At 35.7% G+C, this 25,657-nt stretch overlaps 1 protein-coding gene across 1 annotated transcript in view; it reads right to left on the bottom strand.

The window, feature by feature from the left end:
• The window catches only part of EMC2 (ER membrane protein complex subunit 2), a 61,477-nt gene that overhangs the window by 28,673 nt on the left and 7,147 nt on the right, over positions 1 to 25,657 (bottom strand). The window contains exons 2-5 of the mRNA XM_005689157.3: positions 22,895 to 23,008; positions 22,318 to 22,382; positions 20,305 to 20,390; positions 12,122 to 12,179 (exon numbers count right to left, since the gene is read on the bottom strand). Coding sequence (XP_005689214.3) covers positions 12,122 to 12,179; positions 20,305 to 20,390; positions 22,318 to 22,382; positions 22,895 to 23,008 — 323 coding nt within the window. The remainder of the gene's footprint in view (positions 1 to 12,121; positions 12,180 to 20,304; positions 20,391 to 22,317; positions 22,383 to 22,894; positions 23,009 to 25,657) is intronic.

The following is a 25,657-nucleotide window of genomic DNA, read 5'->3' as shown; positions in this document are numbered from 1 at the left end:
TCTCAAATTCATATGCATTGAATTGGTGATGTCATCCAACCATCTCATTCTCTGCCTCCCTCTTCTTCTTTTGCCTTCAATCTTTCCCAGCATCAGGGGCTTTTTCAGTAAGTCGACTCTTCGCATCAGGTGGCCAAAGTATTGGAATTTCAGCTTCAGCATCAATCCTTCCAATGAATATTCAGGGCTGTATTTCCTTAGGATTAACTGGTTTGATCTCCTTGCTGTCCAAGGGACTCTCAAGAGTCTTCCCCAGCACCACAGTTCAAAGGCATAAATTCTTCAGTGATATCATAGCTGGTACCTTCTCTGCATTCTCACCTGGAGGAAGGGGCTAGGAATATCTCTGGACCCTCACTTATAAGGCACTAATCCCATTCATGAGGGTTCCCAAAGGCCCTCCCTCTTAATACCATCATCTTTGGGCATAAATTCTAGGGAGATACATTCCTGACTGGAGCATCCCTGAATCCACACCCTTTGACAATTTCTTTCAACACTGACTCGGGGTTTGACCATGTCGTTTACCCTGACCCGATAGGCTAAGGCAAATTTGATGCAAACGAAGATTTGAAAAAAAAAAAAGCTTGTATGTTTCTCTTTTGTCTCTTGGACTTCTGCCACCACCAGTGAACAGGCTGGCCCAGCTTTCTGGGGAGACATGAGATACATTGGAGAAGAGCCAAGATATCCCAAGCAAAGCCATCCTAACCTATCAGAGCCCCAGCCAGGTGATCGTAGAAGCCCAGCTAAAGTCAGTCCAGCCCAAATTTTGAGAAATAAGAAATGCTGATTAGTGTAAGCTGTAAATTTTGAGGTGGTTGGCTATTTATACACATAGATACTAATATTATTATCATTTTATGTATCAGTTCAGTTCACTTGCTCAGTCATGTCCAACTCTTTGCAACAACTGCAGCACGCCAGGCGTCCCTGTCCATCACCAATTCCCGGGGTTTACCCAAACTCATGTCCATTGAGTCAGCAATGCCATCCAACCATCTCATCCTCCATTTTATGTATAGGTAAACTGAATTCCAGAAGGATTGAGTAACTTGCTCAAAACTGATTCTAAAGTTCATGAACATAACCATATATAATCAAACCACACTTTGCAAAACTTATAAGTGAATTCTTCAGCGTAAAAATGGACAGAATAGTTCTTTTATACTCAGACACATTTTATACTCACACACAAATGGTATCTCCATTCTTAAAGGGCAGAAACAAACATTATGAAATATATGTGATATAATGAGGCAGTAGGTGATCATTGTTGATCTGTTAATTTCACACAGGTGACACTCAACATTTCTGGGAGGGATGTTTTGGGTCTGAAGCATGTTTATGGACCTTTCCCCTATAATTCCTCTCCCCTCTCCAGTAGTAATGAACACTAAAAAATGAGCTCATACTAATTTTGACTACTAATTTTGGCATTATCCATCACCCCAAATTTTCAAACCTCCCTAGATGAGGGAAAAGGGCTGGGGAAAAGTGATTCTAGTTGACAACCACTGTTGGAGTTTACAAAATGTAAGATTTACTACTAAATATATGTGGGGTTTTTTTTTTTCTGGTGTAGACATACTAATTTTAAGAAATAATTTAATTATTAAGGCTAATAATTTAATTTTTAAGATTTATTATAAGGTAAATGTCCTTGATATAACCACTCAGATAAAGAAGAAGTATTTTATCAGTCATTGCAGATATCCCTCCTATATTCCTCTGTCTCCTCAATAGTAACTACTTTTTGAATTTTATAGTAATCGCTTCTTAATTTTTTTTTAATTTTTATTTTTACTTTATGTTACTTTACAATACTGTATTGGTTTTGCCGTACATTGACATGAATCCATGACAGGTGTACATACGTTCCCAAACATGAACCCTCCGCCCACCTCCCTCCCCATAACATCTCTCTGGGTCATCCCTGTGCACCAGCCCCAAGCATGCTGTATCCTGCATCAGCCATAGACTGGCGATTCGATTCTTACATGATAGTATACATGTTTCAATGCCATTCTCCCAAATCATCCCACCCTCTCCCTCTCCCTCTGAGTCCAAAAGTCCGCTATACACATCTGTGTCTTTTTTGCTGTCTTGCATACAGGGTCATCATTGCCATCTTTCTAAATTCCATATATATGTGTTAGTATACTGTATTGGTGTTTTTCTTTCTGGCTTACTTCACTGTGTATAATCGGCTCCAGACTTTTGTCTTTTTTTTCAGTTTCATCACCCAGATGTGTGTCCCAAGTCAAAGTGTTTTGTTTTGACTATGCTTATTTTTCCTCTAAATATCCCTTATCAATTTCTCTTCATCTAAAGTATCTTATCCATCACTTTTTCTTATAACTTATTTGTTGAAGGACCTTGTATCTTTTATTATTTGTATGTTTTATTATTTCAGGCCTGAGGCAGTGAATCTGTGAGATGGAAAAAACTATGGCACATCATTTATATAATCAGCTCTTGTGCAGTTTATTCAGTCTGTCACTTCTCTGCATTGGTTCAGGAACATATTGTCATTTTGGCACAGTTATATCCTGAGATTATGACTTTCTTCAATTAGCACCAAGGCCAAGGAATGTATTATGTTAAACAGTGAAGTTAATAATTATTTCTCAAACAATAGGCCTTGACTGCTTCCAGGGAAGTTATTAACAGATCTATTCCCCCCACACCTGTTCAAGAATGATATCATCACTTTAGCCATTTATATAGTACTTTTTTCGATCAAGAATATCAAAATGCTTTTGCTTCAGTGCTTTCTCTCTGTCCAGTTGCTATTTCATGACATTCTCCTTTCAAATTAGGCAAAAAATAATCAAAGCCTAGTCATTATGTGGGATCATAGTGCTACAGATTAGGCTGTGTTTATTTTTTTTCCTTAATTCTATACTTCAAGTCAGGATGATTTTAGAATATCAATTTACAGAATAATAGGAAAGGTAAGAAGCTACTTATCCTTTTGAGGTTAGAAGGTTAAGTTGATTGCCTGGAAATCTAACTGCTATTAAAAACCAACAAACTTGCTTTCTGATTATAATACCAGTGCATATTCATCATAGGAGACTTTTTGGGAGAAAACAAAAAGTACAAAGAAAAATCATAAAAATTAGAGAATGGTGTCTTCTTGATAGAGTTCATTCTCCTAATTTTTAAGGTCATTTGTTTAGTTGTCATTTTCAGGAGTTACATGCTACTGCCATTGCCCAAATACCATTCTGTTAGTCCTATATCAGTGGGGGCTGCCAGTATGAACTGGTATGCTTTCCTCTCTCCTGCCATATATTTCAGCTGCCACTGTACATGTGTTTGGCTAACAAACACATGAAAAGATGTTCAACATCACTCATTATCAGAGAAATGCAAATCAAAACCACAATGAGGTACCACTTCACACCAGTCAGAATGTCTGAGATCCAAAAATCTGCAAGCAATAAATGCTGGAGAGGGTGTGGAGAAAAGGGAACCCTCCTACACTGTTGGTGGGAATGCAAACTTGTGCAACCACTATGGAAAACAGTGTGGAGATTCCTTAAAAAATTGCAAATAGAACTACCTTATGACCCAGCAATCCCACTGCTGGGCATACACACCAAGGAAACCAGAATCGAAAGAGACACATATACCCCAATGTTCACCGCAGCACTGTTTACAATAGCCAGGACATGGAAACAACCTAGATGTCCATCAGCAGATGAATGGATAAGAAAGCTGTGGTACATATACACAATGGAGTATTACTCAGCCATTAAAAAGAATACATTGGAATCAGTTCTGATGAGGTGGATGAAACTGGAGCCGATTATACAGAGTGAAGTAAGCCAGAAAGAAAAACACCAATACAGTATACTAACACATATATATGGAATTTAGAAAGATGGCAATGATGACCCTGTATGCAAGACAGCAAAAAAGACACAGATGTGTATAGCAGACTTTTGGACTCAGAAGGAGAGGGAGAGGGTGGGATGATTTGGGACAATGGCATTGAAACATGTATACTATCATGTAAGAATTGAATCACCAGTCTATGTCTGATGCAGCATACAGCATGCTTGGGGCTGGTGCACGGGGATGACACAGAGGGATGTTGTGGGGAGGGAAGTGGGAGGGGGGTTCATGTTTGGGATCGCATGTACACCCGTGGTGGATTCATGTCAATGTATGGCAAAACCAATACAGTATTGTAAAGTAAAATAAAGTAAAAATAAAAATTTTAAAAAAATAATTAAAAAAAAAAAACAAATAAAAAGACTACTAAGCAGGGATTTCACTTCCAGCCAAGATGGAGTAAGAGGGAGAAGTTTTATCCTCTTGCCTGAAAATGCTAACTGTAACTAAATATAAATATATATGTAACAACTATTTTTAAGGCAGAGGACAAAAAGCAAAAAAAAAAAAAAAAGGAGAGATGATTCCTGACAGGCAGAAACATACAAGGTGAGTCCTATTTTTACTGCCCTGGTTCACTGCTTTGAGAGTTTCAAGAGTGCTATGCAAGAAAAGAAAACCAGCTTGAGCCCAGATGAATCTATGAGTTCAGAAAGCACTCAAGAGTCCAAGAAGATCTACGCGCTAGAGTTCATGGGGCAGAGTACAAGAAAAGAAAGAAAAATATGTAAGACTCTAAAGAGATTTCCCTTGAATCTCAAGGGTTCCCCTTAAGTACTAAATACCTATGTACTGATTGGTGCATGTTTATGAGAATACTGCTCCCCTGGAGTAGTGATTAGTATTGATCAGTACTGATCAGTGCATGGGTACAAGGAAACTTCAAATGCCAAGAAAAGATCTAAGAGAAACATTTAGGGGGAAAAGTGCCCCAGAGCTCACACAAGGCTGGGAACAGTGTCTTTTTCTACCAGCCAGACTGGAAGATGCCATGATTCCTAAAACAGTGGATGGAGTACTAAGATGGACCTATTGGGGAATAATTAGTCCCAGGATAAACAATGTTCTGGGCCTGTCTCACAAAGACCCAAAAGGATAAAACTGTTTGCAATTTAATTATGTACTACAAGAAAGAATATTTATATATTCATATATATATGAATATAAAAAACAGAAGGGGCAAAGAAAACTTTAGACAATGCTGATTCTGTTCACTATCTTAATTGTGGTGATGGTTTCATAGGTGTATACAATCGTCAAAATTTATGAAATTATACACTTTAAATATGTGCAGTCTATTCTACATAAATTATATGCCAAAATAGTTTAAATAATAGCATTAGACTAAACATTGAGTCTTAACTGTGTATCAATTTCCATTTATATTTCTTACATCTTATGAAATGTGCCAATGTTTTGAATTCTTCTGAATTTCTTCTTTAGATCGACCTTTAAGTCAAAAACGAAAACTGCTCCACATTTCACAAGCGATTTTAATAATGGAGTCAGAACTTCTATTATAAAATATGAAACGCAGAAAGTTCTTATGATCATAAATTTGTTACATAACTCTGTAACATTATCTACTATGCTGCTGCTGCTAAGTCACTTCCGTCGTGTCCGACTCTGTGCGACCCCACAGACGGCAGCCCACCAGGCTCCCCCGTCCCTGGGATTCTCCAGGCAAGAACACTGGAGTGGGTTTCCATTTCCTTCTCCAATGCATGAAAGTGAAAAGTGAAAGGGAAGTCGCTCAGTTGTGTCCGACTCTTCACGACCCCATGGACTGCAGCCTACCAGTCTCCTCCGTCCATGGGATTTTCCAGGCAAGGGTACTGGAGTGGGGTACCATCTCCTTCTCCAATTATCTACTATAGTTAGCTATCAATTTTTTCCTGAAAGATATGCTACACTTCCAAAAAAAATAGGCCACCCAGGGAAAGAACCTAGAAAAGGATTAAAGGACTAAGGTCTACCAGTTAAGTACAATGCAGAGCAACCCCTTCCCCAGATGGTGAGACCCAGAAAGACCACTGGCCAACAGAGGGAAAGCAGAATTCCAGGTTCTTTTGCTTCCAAGGCTTGTGCCATGACCCTGGGAAATATGGCCTTCTAAAAGCATCTTCACGCTTGGCACAGAGGCAATTATATCTAATTCCAACATAAGGGTTATGGCATAAGCCTTAGAGGCAGCGGTCTTTCTGGGTCTCAACATCTGGGGTAGAGGAAGTTCTAGTTTGTACTTTACCAGTAAGCCACCTTAGATCCCCATAATCTTTAGCCTAAGACAGAACTATCTCCAAATTACATAATTTATCTCTTTTAACCCCTTTCAAACCATCTCCCACATTACTGGCAGTTATCTTTAGAACAAAAAATCTGGTGGTACTTTGCCAATCAAATTTGACTTCACTCCCCATTTTCTAAGAATTAAAATTCTGTTATACTCAATATCATATAATAACCTATAAAGGAATAATCTACAAAAAAACTCAACTTACTATTCTGATAACTGAAACAAAAACAACATTGCAAATCAACCACAATTAAAACAAGAAGAAATCAAAAAGAGAAATGAAAACTTTATTGATAATGCAGAAAAAATAATTCTAAAGTGTAATATATCAGGTGGTTCACAAATGTAGACCTTCTTGTACTGCCAATCACTCAGGCCAATGAACCAATTTAAAGGTATAAAATATTGCCCCTTAAAGCCCTAGTCTTCCTCAGTGGTGAATCAGTGGTGAAGAAGGGGTAGGTTAAACTTATGCAGAGCGCTAGAACCCTGCTGTCTTCAATAAGACTAGAAATGAAATTTCATGAAATAACTGCATTAAAGAAGGCAGTTCAAAAAGAGAAATAAAAGTGGCCTTTTAAGCATATTAAAAGATATTCAGAATCTCTCATAATGCAAATTATATATTTAACTAATTACACTGAAAGTGAAAGTGAAGTCACTCAGTCATGTCTGACTCTTTGCAACCCCATGGACTGTAGCCTACCAGGCTCCTCAGTCCATGGAATTTTCTAGGCAAGAGTACTGGAGTGGGTTGCCATTTCCTTCTCCAGGGTATCTTCCCAACCAAGGGATCAAACCCAGGTCTCCTGCACTGCAAGCAGACACTTTACCGTCTGAGCCACCATTGGCAAAAGTTAAAAATGAAAAAAAGCTGATATATACCATGTGGGAGGATACTGGGAAAGAAGCACTCTCATATACCATGTAAGTGAGTACAGATGATTGAAAAGCTTTTGTGGAGGGAAATTAGGCAGTATCTATTAATTTTTAAGATACATGGACCTCCTAACCCAGATTTCACTTCTAGGAATCTATTCTACAAATGACATGTACTGCAACACTGCTTCTGGGAGGAATGCATCAGATACCAAAGGATCTTAATTAGTTCAAGAAAGTTTTTCATCAAAATAAGGATTATATATCCATATACTACAATGCTATTAGCAACTTAAAAGATGAGATAAAGGATGTGCTGACATAGATGACTTAGGTAGAGTTTGGGGCTTCCCAGGGAGCTCAATGATAAAGAATCCACCTACCAATGCAGGAGGTGCAAGAGACACACTTTAGCAGGGGTGGGAGGGAAGGAGGGGAGAGATTAAAAAAAAACAACAACAAAGAAGAGACACAGGTTCAATTCCGGGTTGGGAAGATCCCCTGGAAAAGCAAAGGGCAACCCACTCTAATATTCTTGCCTGAAAAATGCTATGGACAGAGGAGCTGGACACAATTGAACACTTTTACTTAAAAGGTAGAGTATGCCACCATCTGCATTTCTAACCATTCTCCCTATTAAAAGGGACACACACATACACACATATGCATACAGACCTGTTTGTGTGAGCATGAGAAAAAATTTCTGGAAAAATTCTTAAGAAACATTTGCCTAAGTGAAGGAGGGCTTGAGATCTAGGATGGGAGGACTTATTTTTCAACATATATGCTAGTATTGTTTGCAATTATTAACATGTGTACATACTACTTTTTTCAAAAGAGCATTTTGCAACTTTTAAAAAATAGATGAGATGACCCATTTTAGCAATCTCCCTAAATCCAAAACTTCTACTTCAATCACTTTTTTCTTTTTTCCCAAGGTAGGTCTTGTACTTTAATAACCCTAAGCCTTACTTTTCACATAATGGAATATGATGTCTTTCCCCAGCCAGTCATCTGTTTTAATTAAGCCATGCTCAACCATTAAGGCCTACAAGGCTCAGAAATACTGCAGCAAATCACCAAAGAATCAGGATTTAGTAAGTCTATTTCAAGGTTTATAATCTGTTAAGTACATCATGCTATCTCTCTAAAGCAAAGTCAAGGATAATGTCTAAATCATCCTTCTAGTCTCTATACCAAGCACATATCAAGCACTCAACAAATATTTTTTGAAAGAATAATGAATGCATATGAGAGGGAAAGAGAGTTCCTTAAAACTTTAATGAATAACCTCATTTTTATACTGGATATCCAGGAATACAGGAGCACAAGATCGATGAAAGAGTCATAAAGTCAGTGTTAAACAATGTAAAACTCTATAGTATAAAAGCTTGAATTATAACTATGGATATAACCATGAAACTTACACAGTAACATTACTGTTTCAGTTCAGTTCAGTCATTCAGTCAGATCTGACTCTTTGTGACCCCATGGACTGCAGCACATCAGGCCTCCCTGTCCATAGCCAACTCCCGGATTTTACTCAAACTCATGTCCATTGAGTCGGTGATGCCATTCAGCCATCTCATCCTCTGTCGTCCCCCTCTCCTCCTGCCTTCAATCTTTCCAGCATCAGGATCTTTTCAAATGAGTCAGTTCTTTGCATCAGGGGGCCAAAGTATTCGAGTTTCAGCTTCAGCATCAATCCTTCCAATGAATATTGGAATACTGGAATAAAGGGAATCAGGACTAATTTCCTTTAGGATGGACTGGTTGAATCTCCTTGCAGTCCAAGGCACTCTCAAGAGTCTTCTCCAATACCACAGTTCAAAAGTATCAAATCTTCAGTGCTCAGCTTTCCTTATAGTCCAACTCTCACATCCATACATGACTACTGGAAAAACCAGAGCTTTAACTAGACGGACCTTTGTCAGCAAAGTAATGTCTCTGTTTTTTAATATGCTTTTTAGGTTGTTCATAACCTTTTTTCCAAGGAGCAGGCGTCTTTTAATTTCACGGCTGCAGTCACCATCTGCAGTGATTTTGGAGCCCAAGAAAATAAAGTCTGTCACTGTTTCCCCATCTATTTGCCATGAAGTGATGGGACCGGATGCCATGATCTTAGTTTTCTAAATGCTGAGCTTTAAGCCAACTTTTCCACTCTCCTCTTTCACTTTCATCAAGAGGATCATTAGTTCTTCTTCACTTTCTGCCATAAGTGTGGTATCATCTGCATATTTGAGGTTATTGATTTCTCCCAGCAATCTTGATTCCAGCTTGTGCTTCATCCAGCCCAACATTTCTCATGATGTACTTTGTGTATAAGTTAAATAAGCAGGGTGTCAATATACAGCCTTGAGGTATTCCCTTCCCTATCTTGAACCAGTCTGCTGTTCCATGTCCAGTTCTAACTGTTGCTTCCTGACCTGCAAACAGATTTCTCAAGAGGCAGGTCAGGTGGTCTGGTAGTCCCTTCTCCTTAAGAATTTTCCAGAGTTTGTTGTGATTCACACAGTCAAAGGCTTTAGCATAGTCAATAAAGCAGAAACAGATGTTTTTCTGGAACTCTCTTGCTTTTTTGATGATCCACTGGATGTCGGCAATTTGATCTCTGGTTACTCTGCCTTTTCTAAATCCAGCTTCATTTGGAAGTTCTTGGTTCACGTATTGCTGAAGCCTGGCTTGGAGAATTTTGAGCATTACTTTACTAGTGTATGAGATGAGTGCAATTGTGAGGTAGTTTGAGCATTCTTTGGCATTGCCTTTCTTTGGGACTGGAATGAAAACTGATCTTTTCCAGTCCTGTGGCCACTGCTGAGTTTTCCAAATTTGCTGGCATATTGAGTGCAGCACTTTCAGAGCTTCATCTTTTAGGATCTGAAATAGCTCCACTGGAATTCTATCACCTCCACTATCTTTGTTTATAGTGATGCTTCCTAAGGCCCACCTGACTTCACATTCCAGGATGTCTGGCTCTAGGTGAGTGATCACACTCGTGATTACCTGGGTGGTGAAGATCTTTTTTGTATAGTTCTTCTGTGTATTCTTGCTACCTCTTCTTAATATCTTCTGCTTCTGTTAGGTCCATACCATTTCTGTCCTTTATTGTGCCCATCTTTACATAAAAAAGTTCCCTTGGTATCTCTAATTTTCTTGAAGAGATCTCTAGTCTTTCCCATTCTGTTGTTGTCCTCTATTTCTTTGCGCTGATCATTCAGGAAGGATTTCTTATCTCTCCTTACCATACCATTTCTGTCCTTTATTGTGCCCATCTTTACATAAAAAAGTTCCCTTGGTATCTCTAATTTTCTTGAAGAGATCTCTAGTCTTTCCCATTCTGTTGTTGTCCTCTATTTCTTTGCGCTGATCATTCAGGAAGGATTTCTTATCTCTCCTTGCTATTCTTTCAAACTCTGTATTCAAATGGGTATACCTTTCCTTTTTTTCCTTTGCCTTTTGCTTCTCTTCTATTCACAGCTATTTGTAAGGCCTCCTCAGCCAACCATTTTGCCTTTTTGCATTTCTTTTCCTTGGGAATGGTCTTGATCCCTGCCTCCTGTACAATGTCATGAACCTCTGTCCATAGTTCTTCAGGCACGCTGTCTGTACTGTTTAATGTAAGTAAAGTCTTCCCCTACCGGACTTTATTAGTTCTAGGTCTTATATGGCTTTGTTTTTCTCCCTTAATGTCTACCACAGTGCTCTATGGATATGGTAACAGAAATACTGTCTTTATTTTTAGTAACATCAACCCTTTGGTGGCTCCTGACAGATACTCAAATAAATATTTCCAGAAGGACAGAAGGGACTGAGAGAGGATTAGATAAAAATAACATTTGATGAAAGAATAATACATCTAACAAAGCTGAATTCAGTCACTTTGTTCTAAAATGTTTACCTACCAACCAAATGATTTAGTTACTACCCCTTCAGATAATCTATGAGGGGAGCCAAATCATAAAACATGAAAAATACTACAAAGACAGGATAATATTTAGTTACATATTATCTTAGACCCTGTAGTAAAGTAATTTCTTTAAAATATGCCCAACTTAAACTGACACAGAAATATTTGACTTCTAATTCTAAAAAATACATTACAAACTACTGGTTTTTAAACTAGCATGAGAAAATTACATGAAACAAGTTTTTCAGAAATCTGGTATCATATTTTCAATATATGGCTACAAAAAAAATGAATACCTTTAAAACTGTGGTGAAATCTTACAGCTGAAATAAGTATGTGAGAAAATCTTCAGGAAGAGAAAAATGGTCCATTTTATAAGGGATTGTTTTATTAAAACAGAGAGCAACATATTAGGATAAATAAAATTAAAAGATTATTAAATTTTTTTCAATTTTAACTTTTTAGATATTTAGAATATCTAAATCAACTGCTTTTTAATAACTCATAGGCTTGTAGCTGTCAAAACTTTTCTCTGAATTTCTATATTCTGAGAATCCTTACCATTTAAATATCTACAAAACACCCAGGAAGTTACCAGAGAAAATTTCCATAGGGTGGGATTACAGTAAAAGAAATAATCTAAGCCATCATATCAATACAGTAAACTAAAATGTTCTCAATATTAAAAAAAAATTTTTTTTTTCACCAGGATATTTTTAGAACAGGTCATACTACCAAAAAGCCTTTCATTAATTAACTCCACAGATTAATTACTGAGATGACATCTTTCATTTTTCAATGAGAGAACTAAAATATAACTATCCAAACAAGACAAGTTAGTATTTAATAAACTTGAAAATATTACAGAAACTATAAGTTCTGACAGGTGTTTGTTCTTATAAGCACATAAAATTTATTCTATCTAAATTTCACGTAGTTGCTTTCTAATAAGAGATCTTGTAAGTTAAATTTAACTGAAGAGTTAAAACCTACTTTTTTTAAAGTGACCCATCATGAGATATTTCAAATAACAAAATAAAATATGTTTCCATGTGTATTTTTCCATTATTTCTAAAATAATTTCACTTCTTAACACAGAATTAACTGAAATTCAGGACAACCAGCTAACTTACAGTGTTAGTTGGGTCTTCTTGTAAAATTCGATCATATAGCTGAATAGCATCATCATATCTATTTAAAAAGAAAAAGAAATATCAAGAATCATTACCTTAGCATTTAATGACAAATAGTAAATACAGAAAAAGATTAACCTGGAAAGACTGATCTTCACATAATAGTAAATTTGATACAATGTCATTTTCTAAGCAAAAAAAAAAAGTCATAAATAAAATATTTATAGAAAAACTTACTTCAAAAACATACTGATTCTACTTGGTCTAAATACAAAGGTAAAAACTACAGCTCAAAGAGATACCTCTGTGGCCCTAGTTACACCTAGAATTACAGCAAATAAAGTATTTTTTTAAGTTTAATTTTAAAAAATATTTTCACAAGGAAATGATCTAATTTTTTTTTTTTTAGGTTGCTAAGTCATGTCTGATTCTTTCGTGACCCCATGGACTGTAGACTGCCAGGCTCCTCTGTCCATGGGATTTCCCAGTCAAGAATATTGGCGTGGGTTGCCATTTCCTTCTACAGGGGATCTTCCCAACCCAAGGATCACATTAATGCTTCACAGGGGGATTCTTTACTACTGAGCCACCTGAGAAGCCCCAACTATGTGTTAATTTTCCTTTAATAAATATTTATGAGAGTTTTTCTTAGTTGAGCTGGTAAAGTTCAATTCATTAAGCACCTATTAAGGAATTCCCTGGTGGCTCAGTCAGTAAAGAATCTGCCTGCCATGCAGGAGACCTGGGTTGGATCCCTGGGTCGGGAAGATCCCCTGCAGAAGGAAATGGCAACCCACTCTGGTCTTGCCTGGAAAATCCCACGCACATGGACAGGGAAGCCCATGGGGTCACAAGAGTTGGACACGACTTAGCAACTAAACTAAGTATGTACACATAATATACTCTACTGGGTTACAACCTCCTATCAGTTCAGTTCCGTTTAGTCATTCAGTCGTGTCCAACTCTTTGCGACCCCATGGGCTGCAGCATGCCAGACTTCCCTGTCAATCACCAACTCCTGGAGATTGATCAAACTCATGTCCATCGGGTCACTGATGCCATCCAACCATCTCATCCTCTGTTGTCCCCTTCTCCTCTTGCCTTCAATCTTTCCAGGATCAGGGTCTTTTTCAATGAGTCAGTTCTTCACATTAGGTGGCCAAAGTATTGGAGCTTCAGCTTCAGCGTCAGTCTTTCCAATGAATATTTAGGACTGATTTCTTTTAAGGTTGACTGGTTTGATCTCCTTGCAGTCTAACGGACTCTCAAGAGTCTTTTCCAACACTATAGTTCACAATCGCACATGGGCAACAACAAATTTATTAAATGAAAAAAAAATCAAATATGACAGGATAAAACTAAGAAGCCAAAATTAACATTGTATGATAGTGAATCAAAAGGAGTGATACATCCGAAATCAATAAAGCACTTTATCTAACAATACATTCCTATATATGGTAATCTTATTTGGAGTACAAGGATATAGCTAAGTGATTCTGAAATTCCTACCCAATCATATCCATAACCCCCAACTCCCTTCCAATCAATTTCTTCACTTCCAGATAGAGATCTTTAGAGAAAGCAAAATCTATGTTTAAAATTTTTATAGCAGTGTTTATAAAACTAGGGACAGCAGATATACTCTTGTGATCTATTCTTAAGTTCTCTATGATAATTTTTTTTTAATTTTTTATTTTTTTTAAATTTTAAAATCTTTAATTCTTACATGCGTTCCCAAACATGAACCCCCCTCCCACCTCCCTCCCCACAACATCTCTCTGGGTCATCCCCATGCACCAGCCCCAAGCAAGCTGCACCCTACGTCAGACATGGACTGGCGATTCAATTCTTACATGACAGTATACATGTTATAATTCCCATTCTCCCAAATCATCCCACCCTCTCCCTCTCCCTCTGAGTCCAAAAGTCTGGTATACACATCTGTGTCTTTTTTCCTGTCTTGCATACAGGGTCGTCATTGCCAACTTCCTAAATTCCATATATAAGCTTTTCTCTTAGTGATACTCAAGACATAGAATATTCTATATTATCAAATGACACGTCCTTTAATCGAACACTGCCCCACAATTTTAACAACCAAGCCTGTATTTGTGATTACGGTCATGCCAATAGATAAGAATATTTTAACTAATGATAGCAGACTACTGAGAAAATTAAAAGCAGATTTAATTTGTAAATATGATTATACAATGCAAAGGCCAAACAGCATCACTACATCCTAAGTTAATCAGAGTTAGCAACAGCTCAGAAAAAGAAAATCACTTTGGAAATCAAATACATGATAATATTTGATTATAGGTATGCTAGCCTCACAAGAATCTGCAACTACAGAAACAGAAAATAAAATCATTAAATAATAATATAACAAAACAATAAAGTATATAAACAAGGGCAAAAATTAATGCTAAAAAGCACTGGTTCTCACAAGACAAAGTACATGAGAATCACCTGGGGATCTTTTCCCAGCTATATAACCTCTGGGAAATATACTGGAAATAACAGAGGAAAATAGGAAACCATTCATTTCATTAATACAATGATACTAATAATGTGAATTCTTAGGATTTTCTAGTCTTTTTGGTATTTTATTAGAAAACTTACATTTCTTTACAGTTTGAAAATTATATACATAAGGCATTAATAGTTTTATATTTGAACATATTTAAGTTGTAATTTTAAAAATATAATTTATGTAAAAACTGGGTGTGATGATTAATTTTCTGTGTCAGTCATGGGGTACCAAGATCAAATATTATTTCTGGGTATGTCTGAAGGTGTTTCCAGATAAGATTAGTATTTGAATCCATGTACTCAGTAAAACAGACTACCTTCCCCAATGTGGTGGGCACCATACAATCCCTTGAAGGCCTAAACAGAACAAGGGAAGAACAAGGAGGAATTCATCTCCTTTTACTGCCTCATACTGCTAGAGCAGGGACATTTCATCTCACCTTCTCCTGCCTTCATACTTCAAACTGAAATTTACACCATCAGCTCTCCTGGCTCTCAGGCCTTCAGACCCGGTCTCAGACTGAATTACAGTACCAACTTTCCTGGGTCTCCAGGTCACAGACAGCACATCTTGGGACTTCTCAGCCTCTATATCTCCCTCACAGTAAATCTCAATTATGCACACCCATGCGCGCAGACACACACACATACCTCATTGGTTCTGTTTCTCTAGAGAATCCTGGCTAATACACTAAAGGTCCATAAAAATTTACCTTGAGTCAACAACATTCTCAAATCTACCTGTCTACTGTCCTGCATTACACCCTTGATTGATTTCAGATTTATGTCAGTAGAGTGAAGGCTAGGCAACTACATACTTTTTAAATGTCACAGAAAATTCTAATTCACACAATCATGTATGAAAATGATTAAAGGTCCTATAAAACACATAAACAACCACTCTTTCCAGAAAAATAGTAAAATCTTACTAGGTAAAATGATATGAGTTTTAATTAAAGTATAAAGACTTAAAGAAACTAAAGTTTGCTAGAAACTTGAGTTAATACTTAAGACTAAATTATTGCTACCATATTAATTTTTTGTATGATTGGAAAGAAGGTAGAGAAATAATCACTATTAAAATGTGTTAAAAAGACAATCTGAAAAATCATTCATTTTAGACTCTGGGATGTGTTTTGTTATTTATATATTTCAAGAATGCTCTAGGAATTCATACTATTTGAAGTTTAAAAAAAAAGTGGTAATAGAATAGAATACTGATTCAGGAGCAATCCTTTGCAGATTTCTTCCATTCTGCTCTGATTCAAAATTATTTTCAGCTCACCTGTAATACTACTTTATTTTATTTATCCATGCCCTTTGCTTAGAAGATCCAAAGATAGTAAAATACACATAGATAAAACAGATAAGCCAAAAGCCAAGGAATAAAAAGGTTAAGAAAAACTGTATCAATAAATCTTGCAAGAAAAAAAGTACAACTGCAGTACAAGTAAACCCTGTCTCACCTAAAGCACCAAGTTACAAAGGTAAGAAACAACAACCTGACTATAAAATGAATATAAAAACTTAAGAGACTCAGAACAAACAAAATAATCTTTAAAAAAAAAAAAAAAGGACAAAGTTGAAGGACATACTTCCCAATTTTAGAACGACTACAAAGCTACAATGTCATTATTGGATTCAATACATGTGGTATATAATAAACATATATATTGATGGAACAGAACTCAAAGCCCAGAAATAAACCATCACATAATTAACATTCAACTGATTTAATCGCCCAAGGCAATTCAATGGGGAATGTAGTTTTTTCTGGTGCTAGGACAACCAGATATCTACAAAAGAAAGAATAAAGTTGAACACCTGCTTCATATCATAAAAAATATTAACTCAAAATGTGTCAATGATCACAGTGTAAAAATCCAAACTATAAAACACTTAGAATAGGTGTAATTTTTGTGACCTTGAATTAGGCAATGGTTTCTAGACATAACACCAAAATGATAAGCAACAAAAGAAAAAATGAACTTAATTTTTAAAAAATCAAAACATTTTGTAATCAAAGGACATCACTGAACAAGTGAAAGACAAGCCATGTAATGCAAGAAAATTTTTGCAAATCAAATATATGTGATAAAAGACCTGTATCTAAACTATGTATACAACTAAATAATAAAAAGACATAAATTAATCCAACTTAAAAACAGAAAATGTGAACAAACGTTTCTCCAAAGAACATATATAAATGTCCAACAACTGCATGAAAAGATACTCAGATTTCTCGTTCCTGGTCTGGCACATAAAGACTGGAAATCATCACTCCTATTCTCACAAGAAAAAGCTAAACATACTGAACCAACTACTCTTAGATCCATCAGACAATTAAACTTACAGGGAAAGCCACTGCAGCCGAAACTGCCAGACAGGTGAAGACAATCAACGCTTATGCCATCAAAAGCTGTTACAACTAACAAATTCAGTGAAGCTGCAGGATACAAAATCAATATACAAAAATCTGTATTTCAATACACTAATAAGAATCTTATCAGAAAGAGAAATTAAGAAAACAATCCCATTTATAACTGCATAAAAAAGAACAAAATACCTAGAAATAATTTAATCAGAGTTGAAAGCCCTATATATTGCAAATTTAAGATACTGATGAAAGAAACTGATACAAATAATTGAGACACAAGTAAATGAGATGATATATCATGCTCAAGAACTGGAAGAATTAATTTTGTTAAAATATCCACAGTACCCAAAGAAATCTATAGATTCTACGCAATTCTTAAATTTCCAATGGCATTTCAAAGAAACAGAACAAAACAATCCTAAAATTTGTATAGAATCACAAAACATCTCAAATAGCCAAAGCAATCATGACAAGAAAAACAAAGATGAAGGGATCAAACTCTCTGATTTTAGACTATATTACAAAACTATAGTAATCAAAACAATATGGTACTGACATTAAAACAGACACATAGATCAATGGGACAGAACAGAGAGCCCACACATATTTGGTCAATTAGTTTACAACAAAGGAGCTAAGAATATACAATAGGAAAAAAACACTCCCTTCAATAAATGATGTTGGAAAACTAGACAGCTGAGTGAAACTGGACCTCTGTCTTTATACTACATAGAAAAACTCAAACTAGATTAAAGAGCCGAACAGAAGATACAAAACCATAAACCCCCAGAAGAAAACAGAAGTGGTAAGCTCCCTGACATCAGTATTGGTGATTTTTTGAATTTTACACAAAAAGCAAAGTCAACAAAAGCAAAAATAAGCAAGTGGGACTACATCAAGCTAAAAAGTTTCTGCACAGCAAAGGAAAACATTGACACAATGAAAAGGCAACCTATGGAATGGGAGAAAACATTCGCAAATCATATCTAATAAGAGGTTAATAGCCAAAATATTATAAGAACTTATATAATTCAACAACTAAAATTTAAAAAAGCAATCTAAGTAAAAAGGAGCAGAGGAACTGAATATACATTTTCCTAAAGAAGACACACAAATACATGAAAAGGTGCTCAACATCAGTAATCAGGGAAATGAAAATTAAAACCACAATGTGATAGCATCTCATACCTCTTAAAATGACTGTTATCAAAAAGACAAAACACACCAAGTCTTGGCAAGGATGTGGAAAAAAGAACTGGACTGTAGATGGAATGTAAATTGACACAGTCACTATGGAAAACAGTATAAAGGTTCCTCAAAAAATTAACACAGAACTACCATTTGATAAAGTCAATTCCAATTTAGGGTATTCACTCAAAGGAAATAAAATCATTAACTTGAAAAGATATCTGAAGCCCCATGTTCACTGCAGCATTATTTACACTAGCCTAGACTTCACTTTCACTTTTCACTTTCATGCATTGGAGAAGGAAATGGCAACCCACTCCAGTGTTCTTGCCTGGAGAATCCCAGGGATGGGGGAGCCTGGTGGGCTGCTGTCTACGGGGTCGCACAGAGTCGGACACGACGGAAGTGACTTAGCAGCAGCAGCAGCAGGCATGGAAATAACGGAAGTGTTTATCAACAGATAAACAGATAAAGAAGTTTGACCCTTGAACAATGCAGAGATCAGGAAAGCCTACATCACAGTTGAAATTCCATAAATAATACATAACTTAAACATAGGTTTAAAAACCAAACCTACATCAAGTTGAAATTCCATATATATATAACTTAGAATAAGCCCTCCATATACTTGGTCCTTAAGAGTCTACATACAGATTCAACAACTACAGACTGTGCAACACTGTAATATTTACTATAAAAAAAATTTATGTGTTAAGTGGACCATTAACTGTATATATTAATACAATGTAATATTAGCCATAAAGTGAAAGTGAAGTCGCTCAGTCGTGTCTGATTCTTTGTGATCCCATGGACTGTAGTCCACCAGGCTCCTCTGTCCATGGAATTTTCCGGGCAAGAATACTGGAGTGGGTTGCCATTTCCTTCTCCAGGAGATCTTCCTGACTCAGGGATTGAACCCAGGTCTCCTGCATTGTAGGCAGACACTTTACCGTCTGAGCCACCAGGGAAGATATTAGCCATAAAAAGGAAAGAAATTCTGCCATTTATGACAACCTGGATGAACCTTAAGGGTGTTATGCTAAGTGTAGTAAGTCAGACCAAGAAAGATAAATACTGTGTGATCTCACCTACATGTAGAATCAAAGAGAACATGAACTCATAGATACATAGAACAGATTAGTGGTTGTCAGAGAAGGGGATGGGGAGTGGGAGAAATGGGTTAAGGTGGTCAAAAGGTACAAACTTCCAGTTATAAAATAAATTAAGTCCGGGACATAATACAACATGGCTTATTATAGCTAACAATACTGTGTTGTGTAATTAAAAGTTGCTAACAGAGTAAATCTTAAACATTCTTATAAGAAAATAAAAATTTATAACTATGATGATGGATGTTCAACTTATTATGGTAATCATTTCACAATATACATACACATTTATCAAATAAGTATGCTATACACCTGAAACTAATATAATTTTATACATCAATTATGGGCTTCCTTGGTGACTCAGCAGGTAAAGAATCTGCCTGCAATGCGGAAGACCTGTGTTCCATCCCTGGGTTGGGAAGATTCCCCCGGAAGAGGGCAACCCACTCCAGATTTGAACATGACTGAGCATATTTTCCCCTTAGTCTTAGTCCCTATATCAATTATATCTCAGTTTATATATATATATATATATATAATAGCTTTTATATTTTGAGTGCCTGTGAGGGTACTATACATATATCATTACTAATTCTCAAAACAACCCTGACAAGCTGGTAATATTCTTGTTTTATAGAGGAATAAGACTGAAAAAACTTAAAGAAGTTAAACAATTTCCCAGGTCAATAGATAATAAATCCTTAGGAATAGGATAAGAAGCCAGTTCTTACTCCAAAGCATGATCCCATTCCACGAGGCCAAAGATGATAAATAGATTCCACTCATATGTCAAATTCTATCTAAGAGTAATAACTTGGAGGATTGATGCTGATAAGTACTCTGACACCATTCGGAAGCTGAGTAGCAAAAGATCTTGCATAATTAATGATGCTGCCACTGGTGCAGGAGGACCTACATTCAAGACCCCATGTTTGCCATTTGAAAACAGGATCACACTATTTGCAAGATTCAGTTACCTCTCCATGGCTTCAAATCTCATGCCCGTTAGTCTCTTGACTCTGTGACTTCCAGGGAACTGTCTTCTTAACTCCTGAAGACAAAACTAAAAAAGAAAAAAAATTATAAAAAGACTTGAAGAACAGCAATTACACTACATATACTAAATGATCTATAAGGAATGCCTTTCATAGTCCTCAGTGTATCTTCTTAAATAATTTAATTACTGAGATCTAATGACATAAGTGAAATTAATCAGTAATGAAAAATGGAGTGAAAGAATTGTGAATTTACAGTGAGGACAACAGTGAGTTCTCAGAAACGAGTCAAACTCTTAACTAAGGAAATAAGATTTTGGGGTCCACTAATAACTCTTTGAATACTATCATATCAACTCCTCCTTAAAAACTGCTTCCATAATGAACCAAGCCCATCTTAACTAACTACAACAGTTTCCCAGCCTTTTCTTCTTAACTACTGCATAATCAGTCTCTAGATAAAAATTAAGTTCTTTGGCAGTACACTGAAGTCTCGATCAAATACTATTAACACTTTAATTTTGCCTTGTTCAAATCATATATCAATCAATCACTTTGTCAGAATACTTGTCCTAATTTAAGGCCATAAAATACAGACACAGTGACAATGGAGTACCAATCTTCTTTTGGCAGATATTCATAATGGACCCATCAACTCAACTAAATAAATAATCAAATATTTATTGAGCATGAGGGATTATAAGAGTCTTAGAAATGTTAAGGATGATAAAAATAATCCTTTCTAGTGCCCCAAAGCATGTGATTAAAAATGCATTTAACTAATGAACAGATTACTAATCATAAGAAAATAAGTTTTAATATGATTTGGCAGTATAGCTTCAAAGTCTGTGTCTGTAAATTCTATAATAAGAAAAATATTCAAGTTAATTAAAACTGAAAATGATGTTCAATTAGTTTGATATCATGCAAAACTCACAGTACTTGTTCAGTCAAGCTAACTGTGCTGAAATTCTGAACCATTAAAAAAAATACTGTTACAAAAAAAGTTATCTACTCACTTGATCTCCTACTTTATCAAATGGCATTTTGCTATTCAAAAAAAAATTTCAAAATCTCCTGCAAAAAATAAGCTGCCACCTCTTTGGTATTCAAAAGACTGTGTCTCATAGGTTTTAAAGGTAATACAAAGCTTTTGTGGAATATTTTTTACCATGGGCAACTCCACCAGAATTAAACATACTGCTAACATAAATTACATTGAAAAGGACAATCCCAATTAGACTTGTATATGTTCTCCAGGTATTTCTACTCTCTGGTATTGTTTTTTTGTATTTCTTCTTGGCTTATGAGGAAGCAGCATGAAGGAGAACTTAAGAGGTCAGGATTACAAAACAGAAACCACTGCTTCCTGATTTATACAATAAATACAGTGATACTATCAAACAAGTCAAATTATGAAATAATTATATAGATCAAATAAAGCATGTAAAATAAAAATAAAAATGATGTAAAGCATTTAGAATAGTGCCTAGCATATGAGTGCTCAAAAATAAAGCTATTATTATTTTTTTTAATTAATTAAAATTAAATTAAAACTTACTTTCACAATGCATCAGGCCCCACTTAAATAGAGTATTTTAAGTCATGTTCTGTACATGTTAGGATTTTCTAATAATTTTAAGATATACATTTAAAATATCTCAAAACAATATTTAATGTTATGTACAACATAAGCCATTTAACAACCCAAAAGACAAATGTTTTAAACTATATGTTTAACTCTATAATATAGTATAAACCACCTATTAAGTAAACTACCTTCCCCAACTAATTTAACCTCTTCAGTGAAACTGGGATACTAAATACTTTTCAGGATTGCTAAAAAGATATAAAAATATAATGTGTCCCAAAGTACCTAACCAGTCCTACCAACTCAAGACACTAAAAAACAGCTACAGAAAGCATTCACTAAAGCCACGTACTGCTGATACATAATTTATGAAGGAAATTAAATATAAAATAAAATATACCCACCAATGCCAAGTCATCTCGACCATAGTCGAGGGCTGCAATCATCACCTGTTCATATATGATCCAAACTAAATACACAAACAGGAAAAAACTGAATTTAGTATAAAAATCTCACAACAGAAATTAGATAATGAATTCTTCATGCTTCTGATATTTTAAAGAACATTTTTGCAACTGAAAAGTGATTTATTATATTACATCTGGAATTCAGGAAAAAGCATCCTGAAATTTTTAGCAATGCATATTATTTTAATATTTAACCAGGTTAAAAAAAATGTCAATTATTTAATACCTTTCCTGTTTTAAAAGATTCATTATGAAATACATTTTTGATCTGCCCAGGACTACAGCCTTGTGAGCTTTAAAACAAAAAAGCCTACTTGATAGCTTCACTACTACCAATAATTATAAGTCCCTCTAAAAATAAAAGTTATCATTCAGACTTCCTGAGAAGTATTTTAAACATTAATAAATCATGGATTGATACTAAGAGCAGAAAAAAACTGGATTTAAAAAAAAAAAAACTAAACTGTAAATGAAACATGTGCTGAGCATGAATATAACAGATTTAAAAACTTACTATCATCTCCAAGCTTAGAAGCATATTCACTAATTAATTCCTCTCCAACTTCCACAATTTGCTCACTATTTCGTGAGTTTTCTTCTCTCCATTTTCTCATTTTATCTCGCATTTCTGAAAAAAATAAGCTTGCAATTATATATACAAATATTTGATTAATGTCAAACAAATTGACAAGATGAAATCAACTTTCATCTTGTGTAAAGAAAATACACTCACATTAGTGTAAAATCTGTGTTAACTCAAATTTCATAAAGTGGAAAATCAATTTAACAAGAGCAACAGATCCTTTAGAAGACTGAAAATGCAACTGATATTACAGCTATCTTTACTGTATGGCATCGAATGGCTACAAAGATCTTCTGTCCCTTTAGGCAACTATGGATCATGCTTTTTTGAGGTTACAATGTTCAGAATTTGATAAAAGCTAAGGATTATTTTTTTCAGAAAACTGAATAATATTACACACTGAACTCTCAAAAACTTCAAAGTACTCCACTGACTCAAGAATATAAAATTTTCATAATCAGGGTATCATATTGGGCTATCAGCACTGAAGGAACATTCATCACAAAACTCCCTTAAAAACATTACTACAACAGTTCATATAACATACAAAAATACACAATTATATAAGGAAATCAACACAGAAAAATTAGGACAAAGGAAATTTTTGCTTATATATAAAGAATAAAATGAATAACGTAAAGTAAGGTCAAAGGCACTAGCAAACAATGAAAGTTGACAGAACAACTTTGCATGTTATAATACAATAGGGAACTCTGGAATTTCAAAGAACAGCATTTTGATGAAAGCAGAAATAATAACTGGGGGTGGGAGTGTACCTAATCCAGAAAAAAGATCCCTTTTTTACATAGTTAAGGTAGAATGAAGTGTCCAATTCACCAGTTACATACATGCTTTCTACTCTTACCTCTGAAAAATCTTACATATTCATATAAAGTTACCTTCTTCCTTCTACTGACACGTTGTATAGATTTAAATAGCTGATTTAAGTTGTTATTGAATGTTACTGAATACATGAGTTAAATTATCAATAACAATATGCTATTCTTCTAGAGAATAAATAAAAGAGAAGCACATGGGATTTTCACTACTTTTATATGTACTATCTTTATATGAACTGGTCTCTACAGTTCAAAGTCTACAAAAGAAAACAAAAATAATCATAAGATGATAACAGACCCTACCTGAATGTACAAAAAAAAATGGTTTTAGAAAACCATGAATTAACAAGCGGAGACATTACTTTGCCAACAAAGGTCCCTCTAGTCAAAGCTAGGGTTTTTCCAGTAGTCATGTATGGATGTGAGAGTTGGACTGTGAAGAAAGCTGAGCACTGAAGAATTGATGCTTTTGAACTGTGGTTTTGGAGAAGACTCTTGGGAGCCCCTTAGACTGCAAGGAGACCCAAGCCATTCATCCTAAAGTAAATCAGTCCTGTATATGCATTGGCATATTGAGTGCAACACTTTCACAGCATCATCTTTCAGGATTTGAAATAGCTCTACTGGAATTCCATCACCTCCACTAGCTTTGTTCATAGTGATGCTTTCTAAGCCCACTTGACTTCACATTCCAGGATGTCTGGCTCTAGATGAGTGATCATACCATTGTGATTATCTGGGTCATGAAGATCCTTTTTGTACAGTTCTTCTGTGTATTCTTGCCATCTCTTCTTAATATCTTCTGCTTCTGTTAGGTCCATACCATTTCTGTCCTTTATCGAGCCCATCTTTGCATGAAATGTTCCCTTGGTATCTCTAATTTTCTTGAAGAGATCTCTAGTCTTTCCCATTCCGTTCTTTTCCTCTATTTCTTTGCATTGATCGCTGCTGAAGAAGGCTTTCTTATCTCTTCTTGCTATTCTTTGAAACTCTGCATTCAGATGCTTATATCTTTCCTTTTCTCCTTGGCTTTTCACTTCTCTTCTTTTCACAGCTATTTGTAAGGCTTCCCCAGACAGCCATTTTGCTTTTTTGCATTTCTTTTCCATGGGGATGGTCTTGATCCCTGTCTCCTGTACAATGTCATGAACTTCATTCCATAGCTCATCAGGCACTCTATCTATCAGATCTAGGCGCTTAAATCTATTTCTCACTTCCACTGTATAATCATAAGGGATTTGATTGAGGTCAGATATGCAGATGACACCACCCTTATGGCAGAAAGTGAAGAAAACTAAAAGCCTCTTGATGAAAGTGAGAGAGGAGAGTGAAAAAGTTGGCTTAAAGCTCAACATTCAGAAAACGAAGATCATGGCATCTGGTCCCATCACTCCATGGGAAATAGATAGGGAAAGAGTGGAAACAGTGTCAGACTTTATTTTTTGGGACTCCAAAATCACTGCAGATGGTGACTGCAGCCATGAAATTAAAAGATGCTTACTCCTTGGAAGAAAAGTTATGATCAACCTAGACAGCATATTCAAAAGCAGAGACATTACTTTGCCGACTAAGGTCCATCTAGTCAAGGCTATGGTTTTTCCAGTAGTCATGTATGGATGTGAGAGTTGGACTGTGAAGAAGGCTGAGTGCCGAAGAATTGACGTTTTTGAACTGTGGTGTTGGAGAGGACTCTTGAGAGTCCCTTGGACTGCAAGGAGATCCAACCAGTCCATTCTAAAGCAGATCAACAAGGGGATTTCTTTGGAAGGAATAATGCTAAAGTTGAAACTCCAGTACTTTGGCCACCTCATGAGAAGAGCTGACTCATTGGAGAAGACTTTGATGCTGGGAGGGA

The sequence above is a fragment of the Capra hircus genome, chromosome 14 (assembly GCF_001704415.2).
Source record: "Capra hircus breed San Clemente chromosome 14, ASM170441v1, whole genome shotgun sequence".
In the NCBI taxonomy this organism is placed as follows: domain Eukaryota; kingdom Metazoa; phylum Chordata; class Mammalia; order Artiodactyla; family Bovidae; genus Capra; species Capra hircus.
The sequence above is the reverse complement of the archived record's forward strand: the minus strand, read 5'-3'. Positions and strand labels throughout refer to the sequence as shown.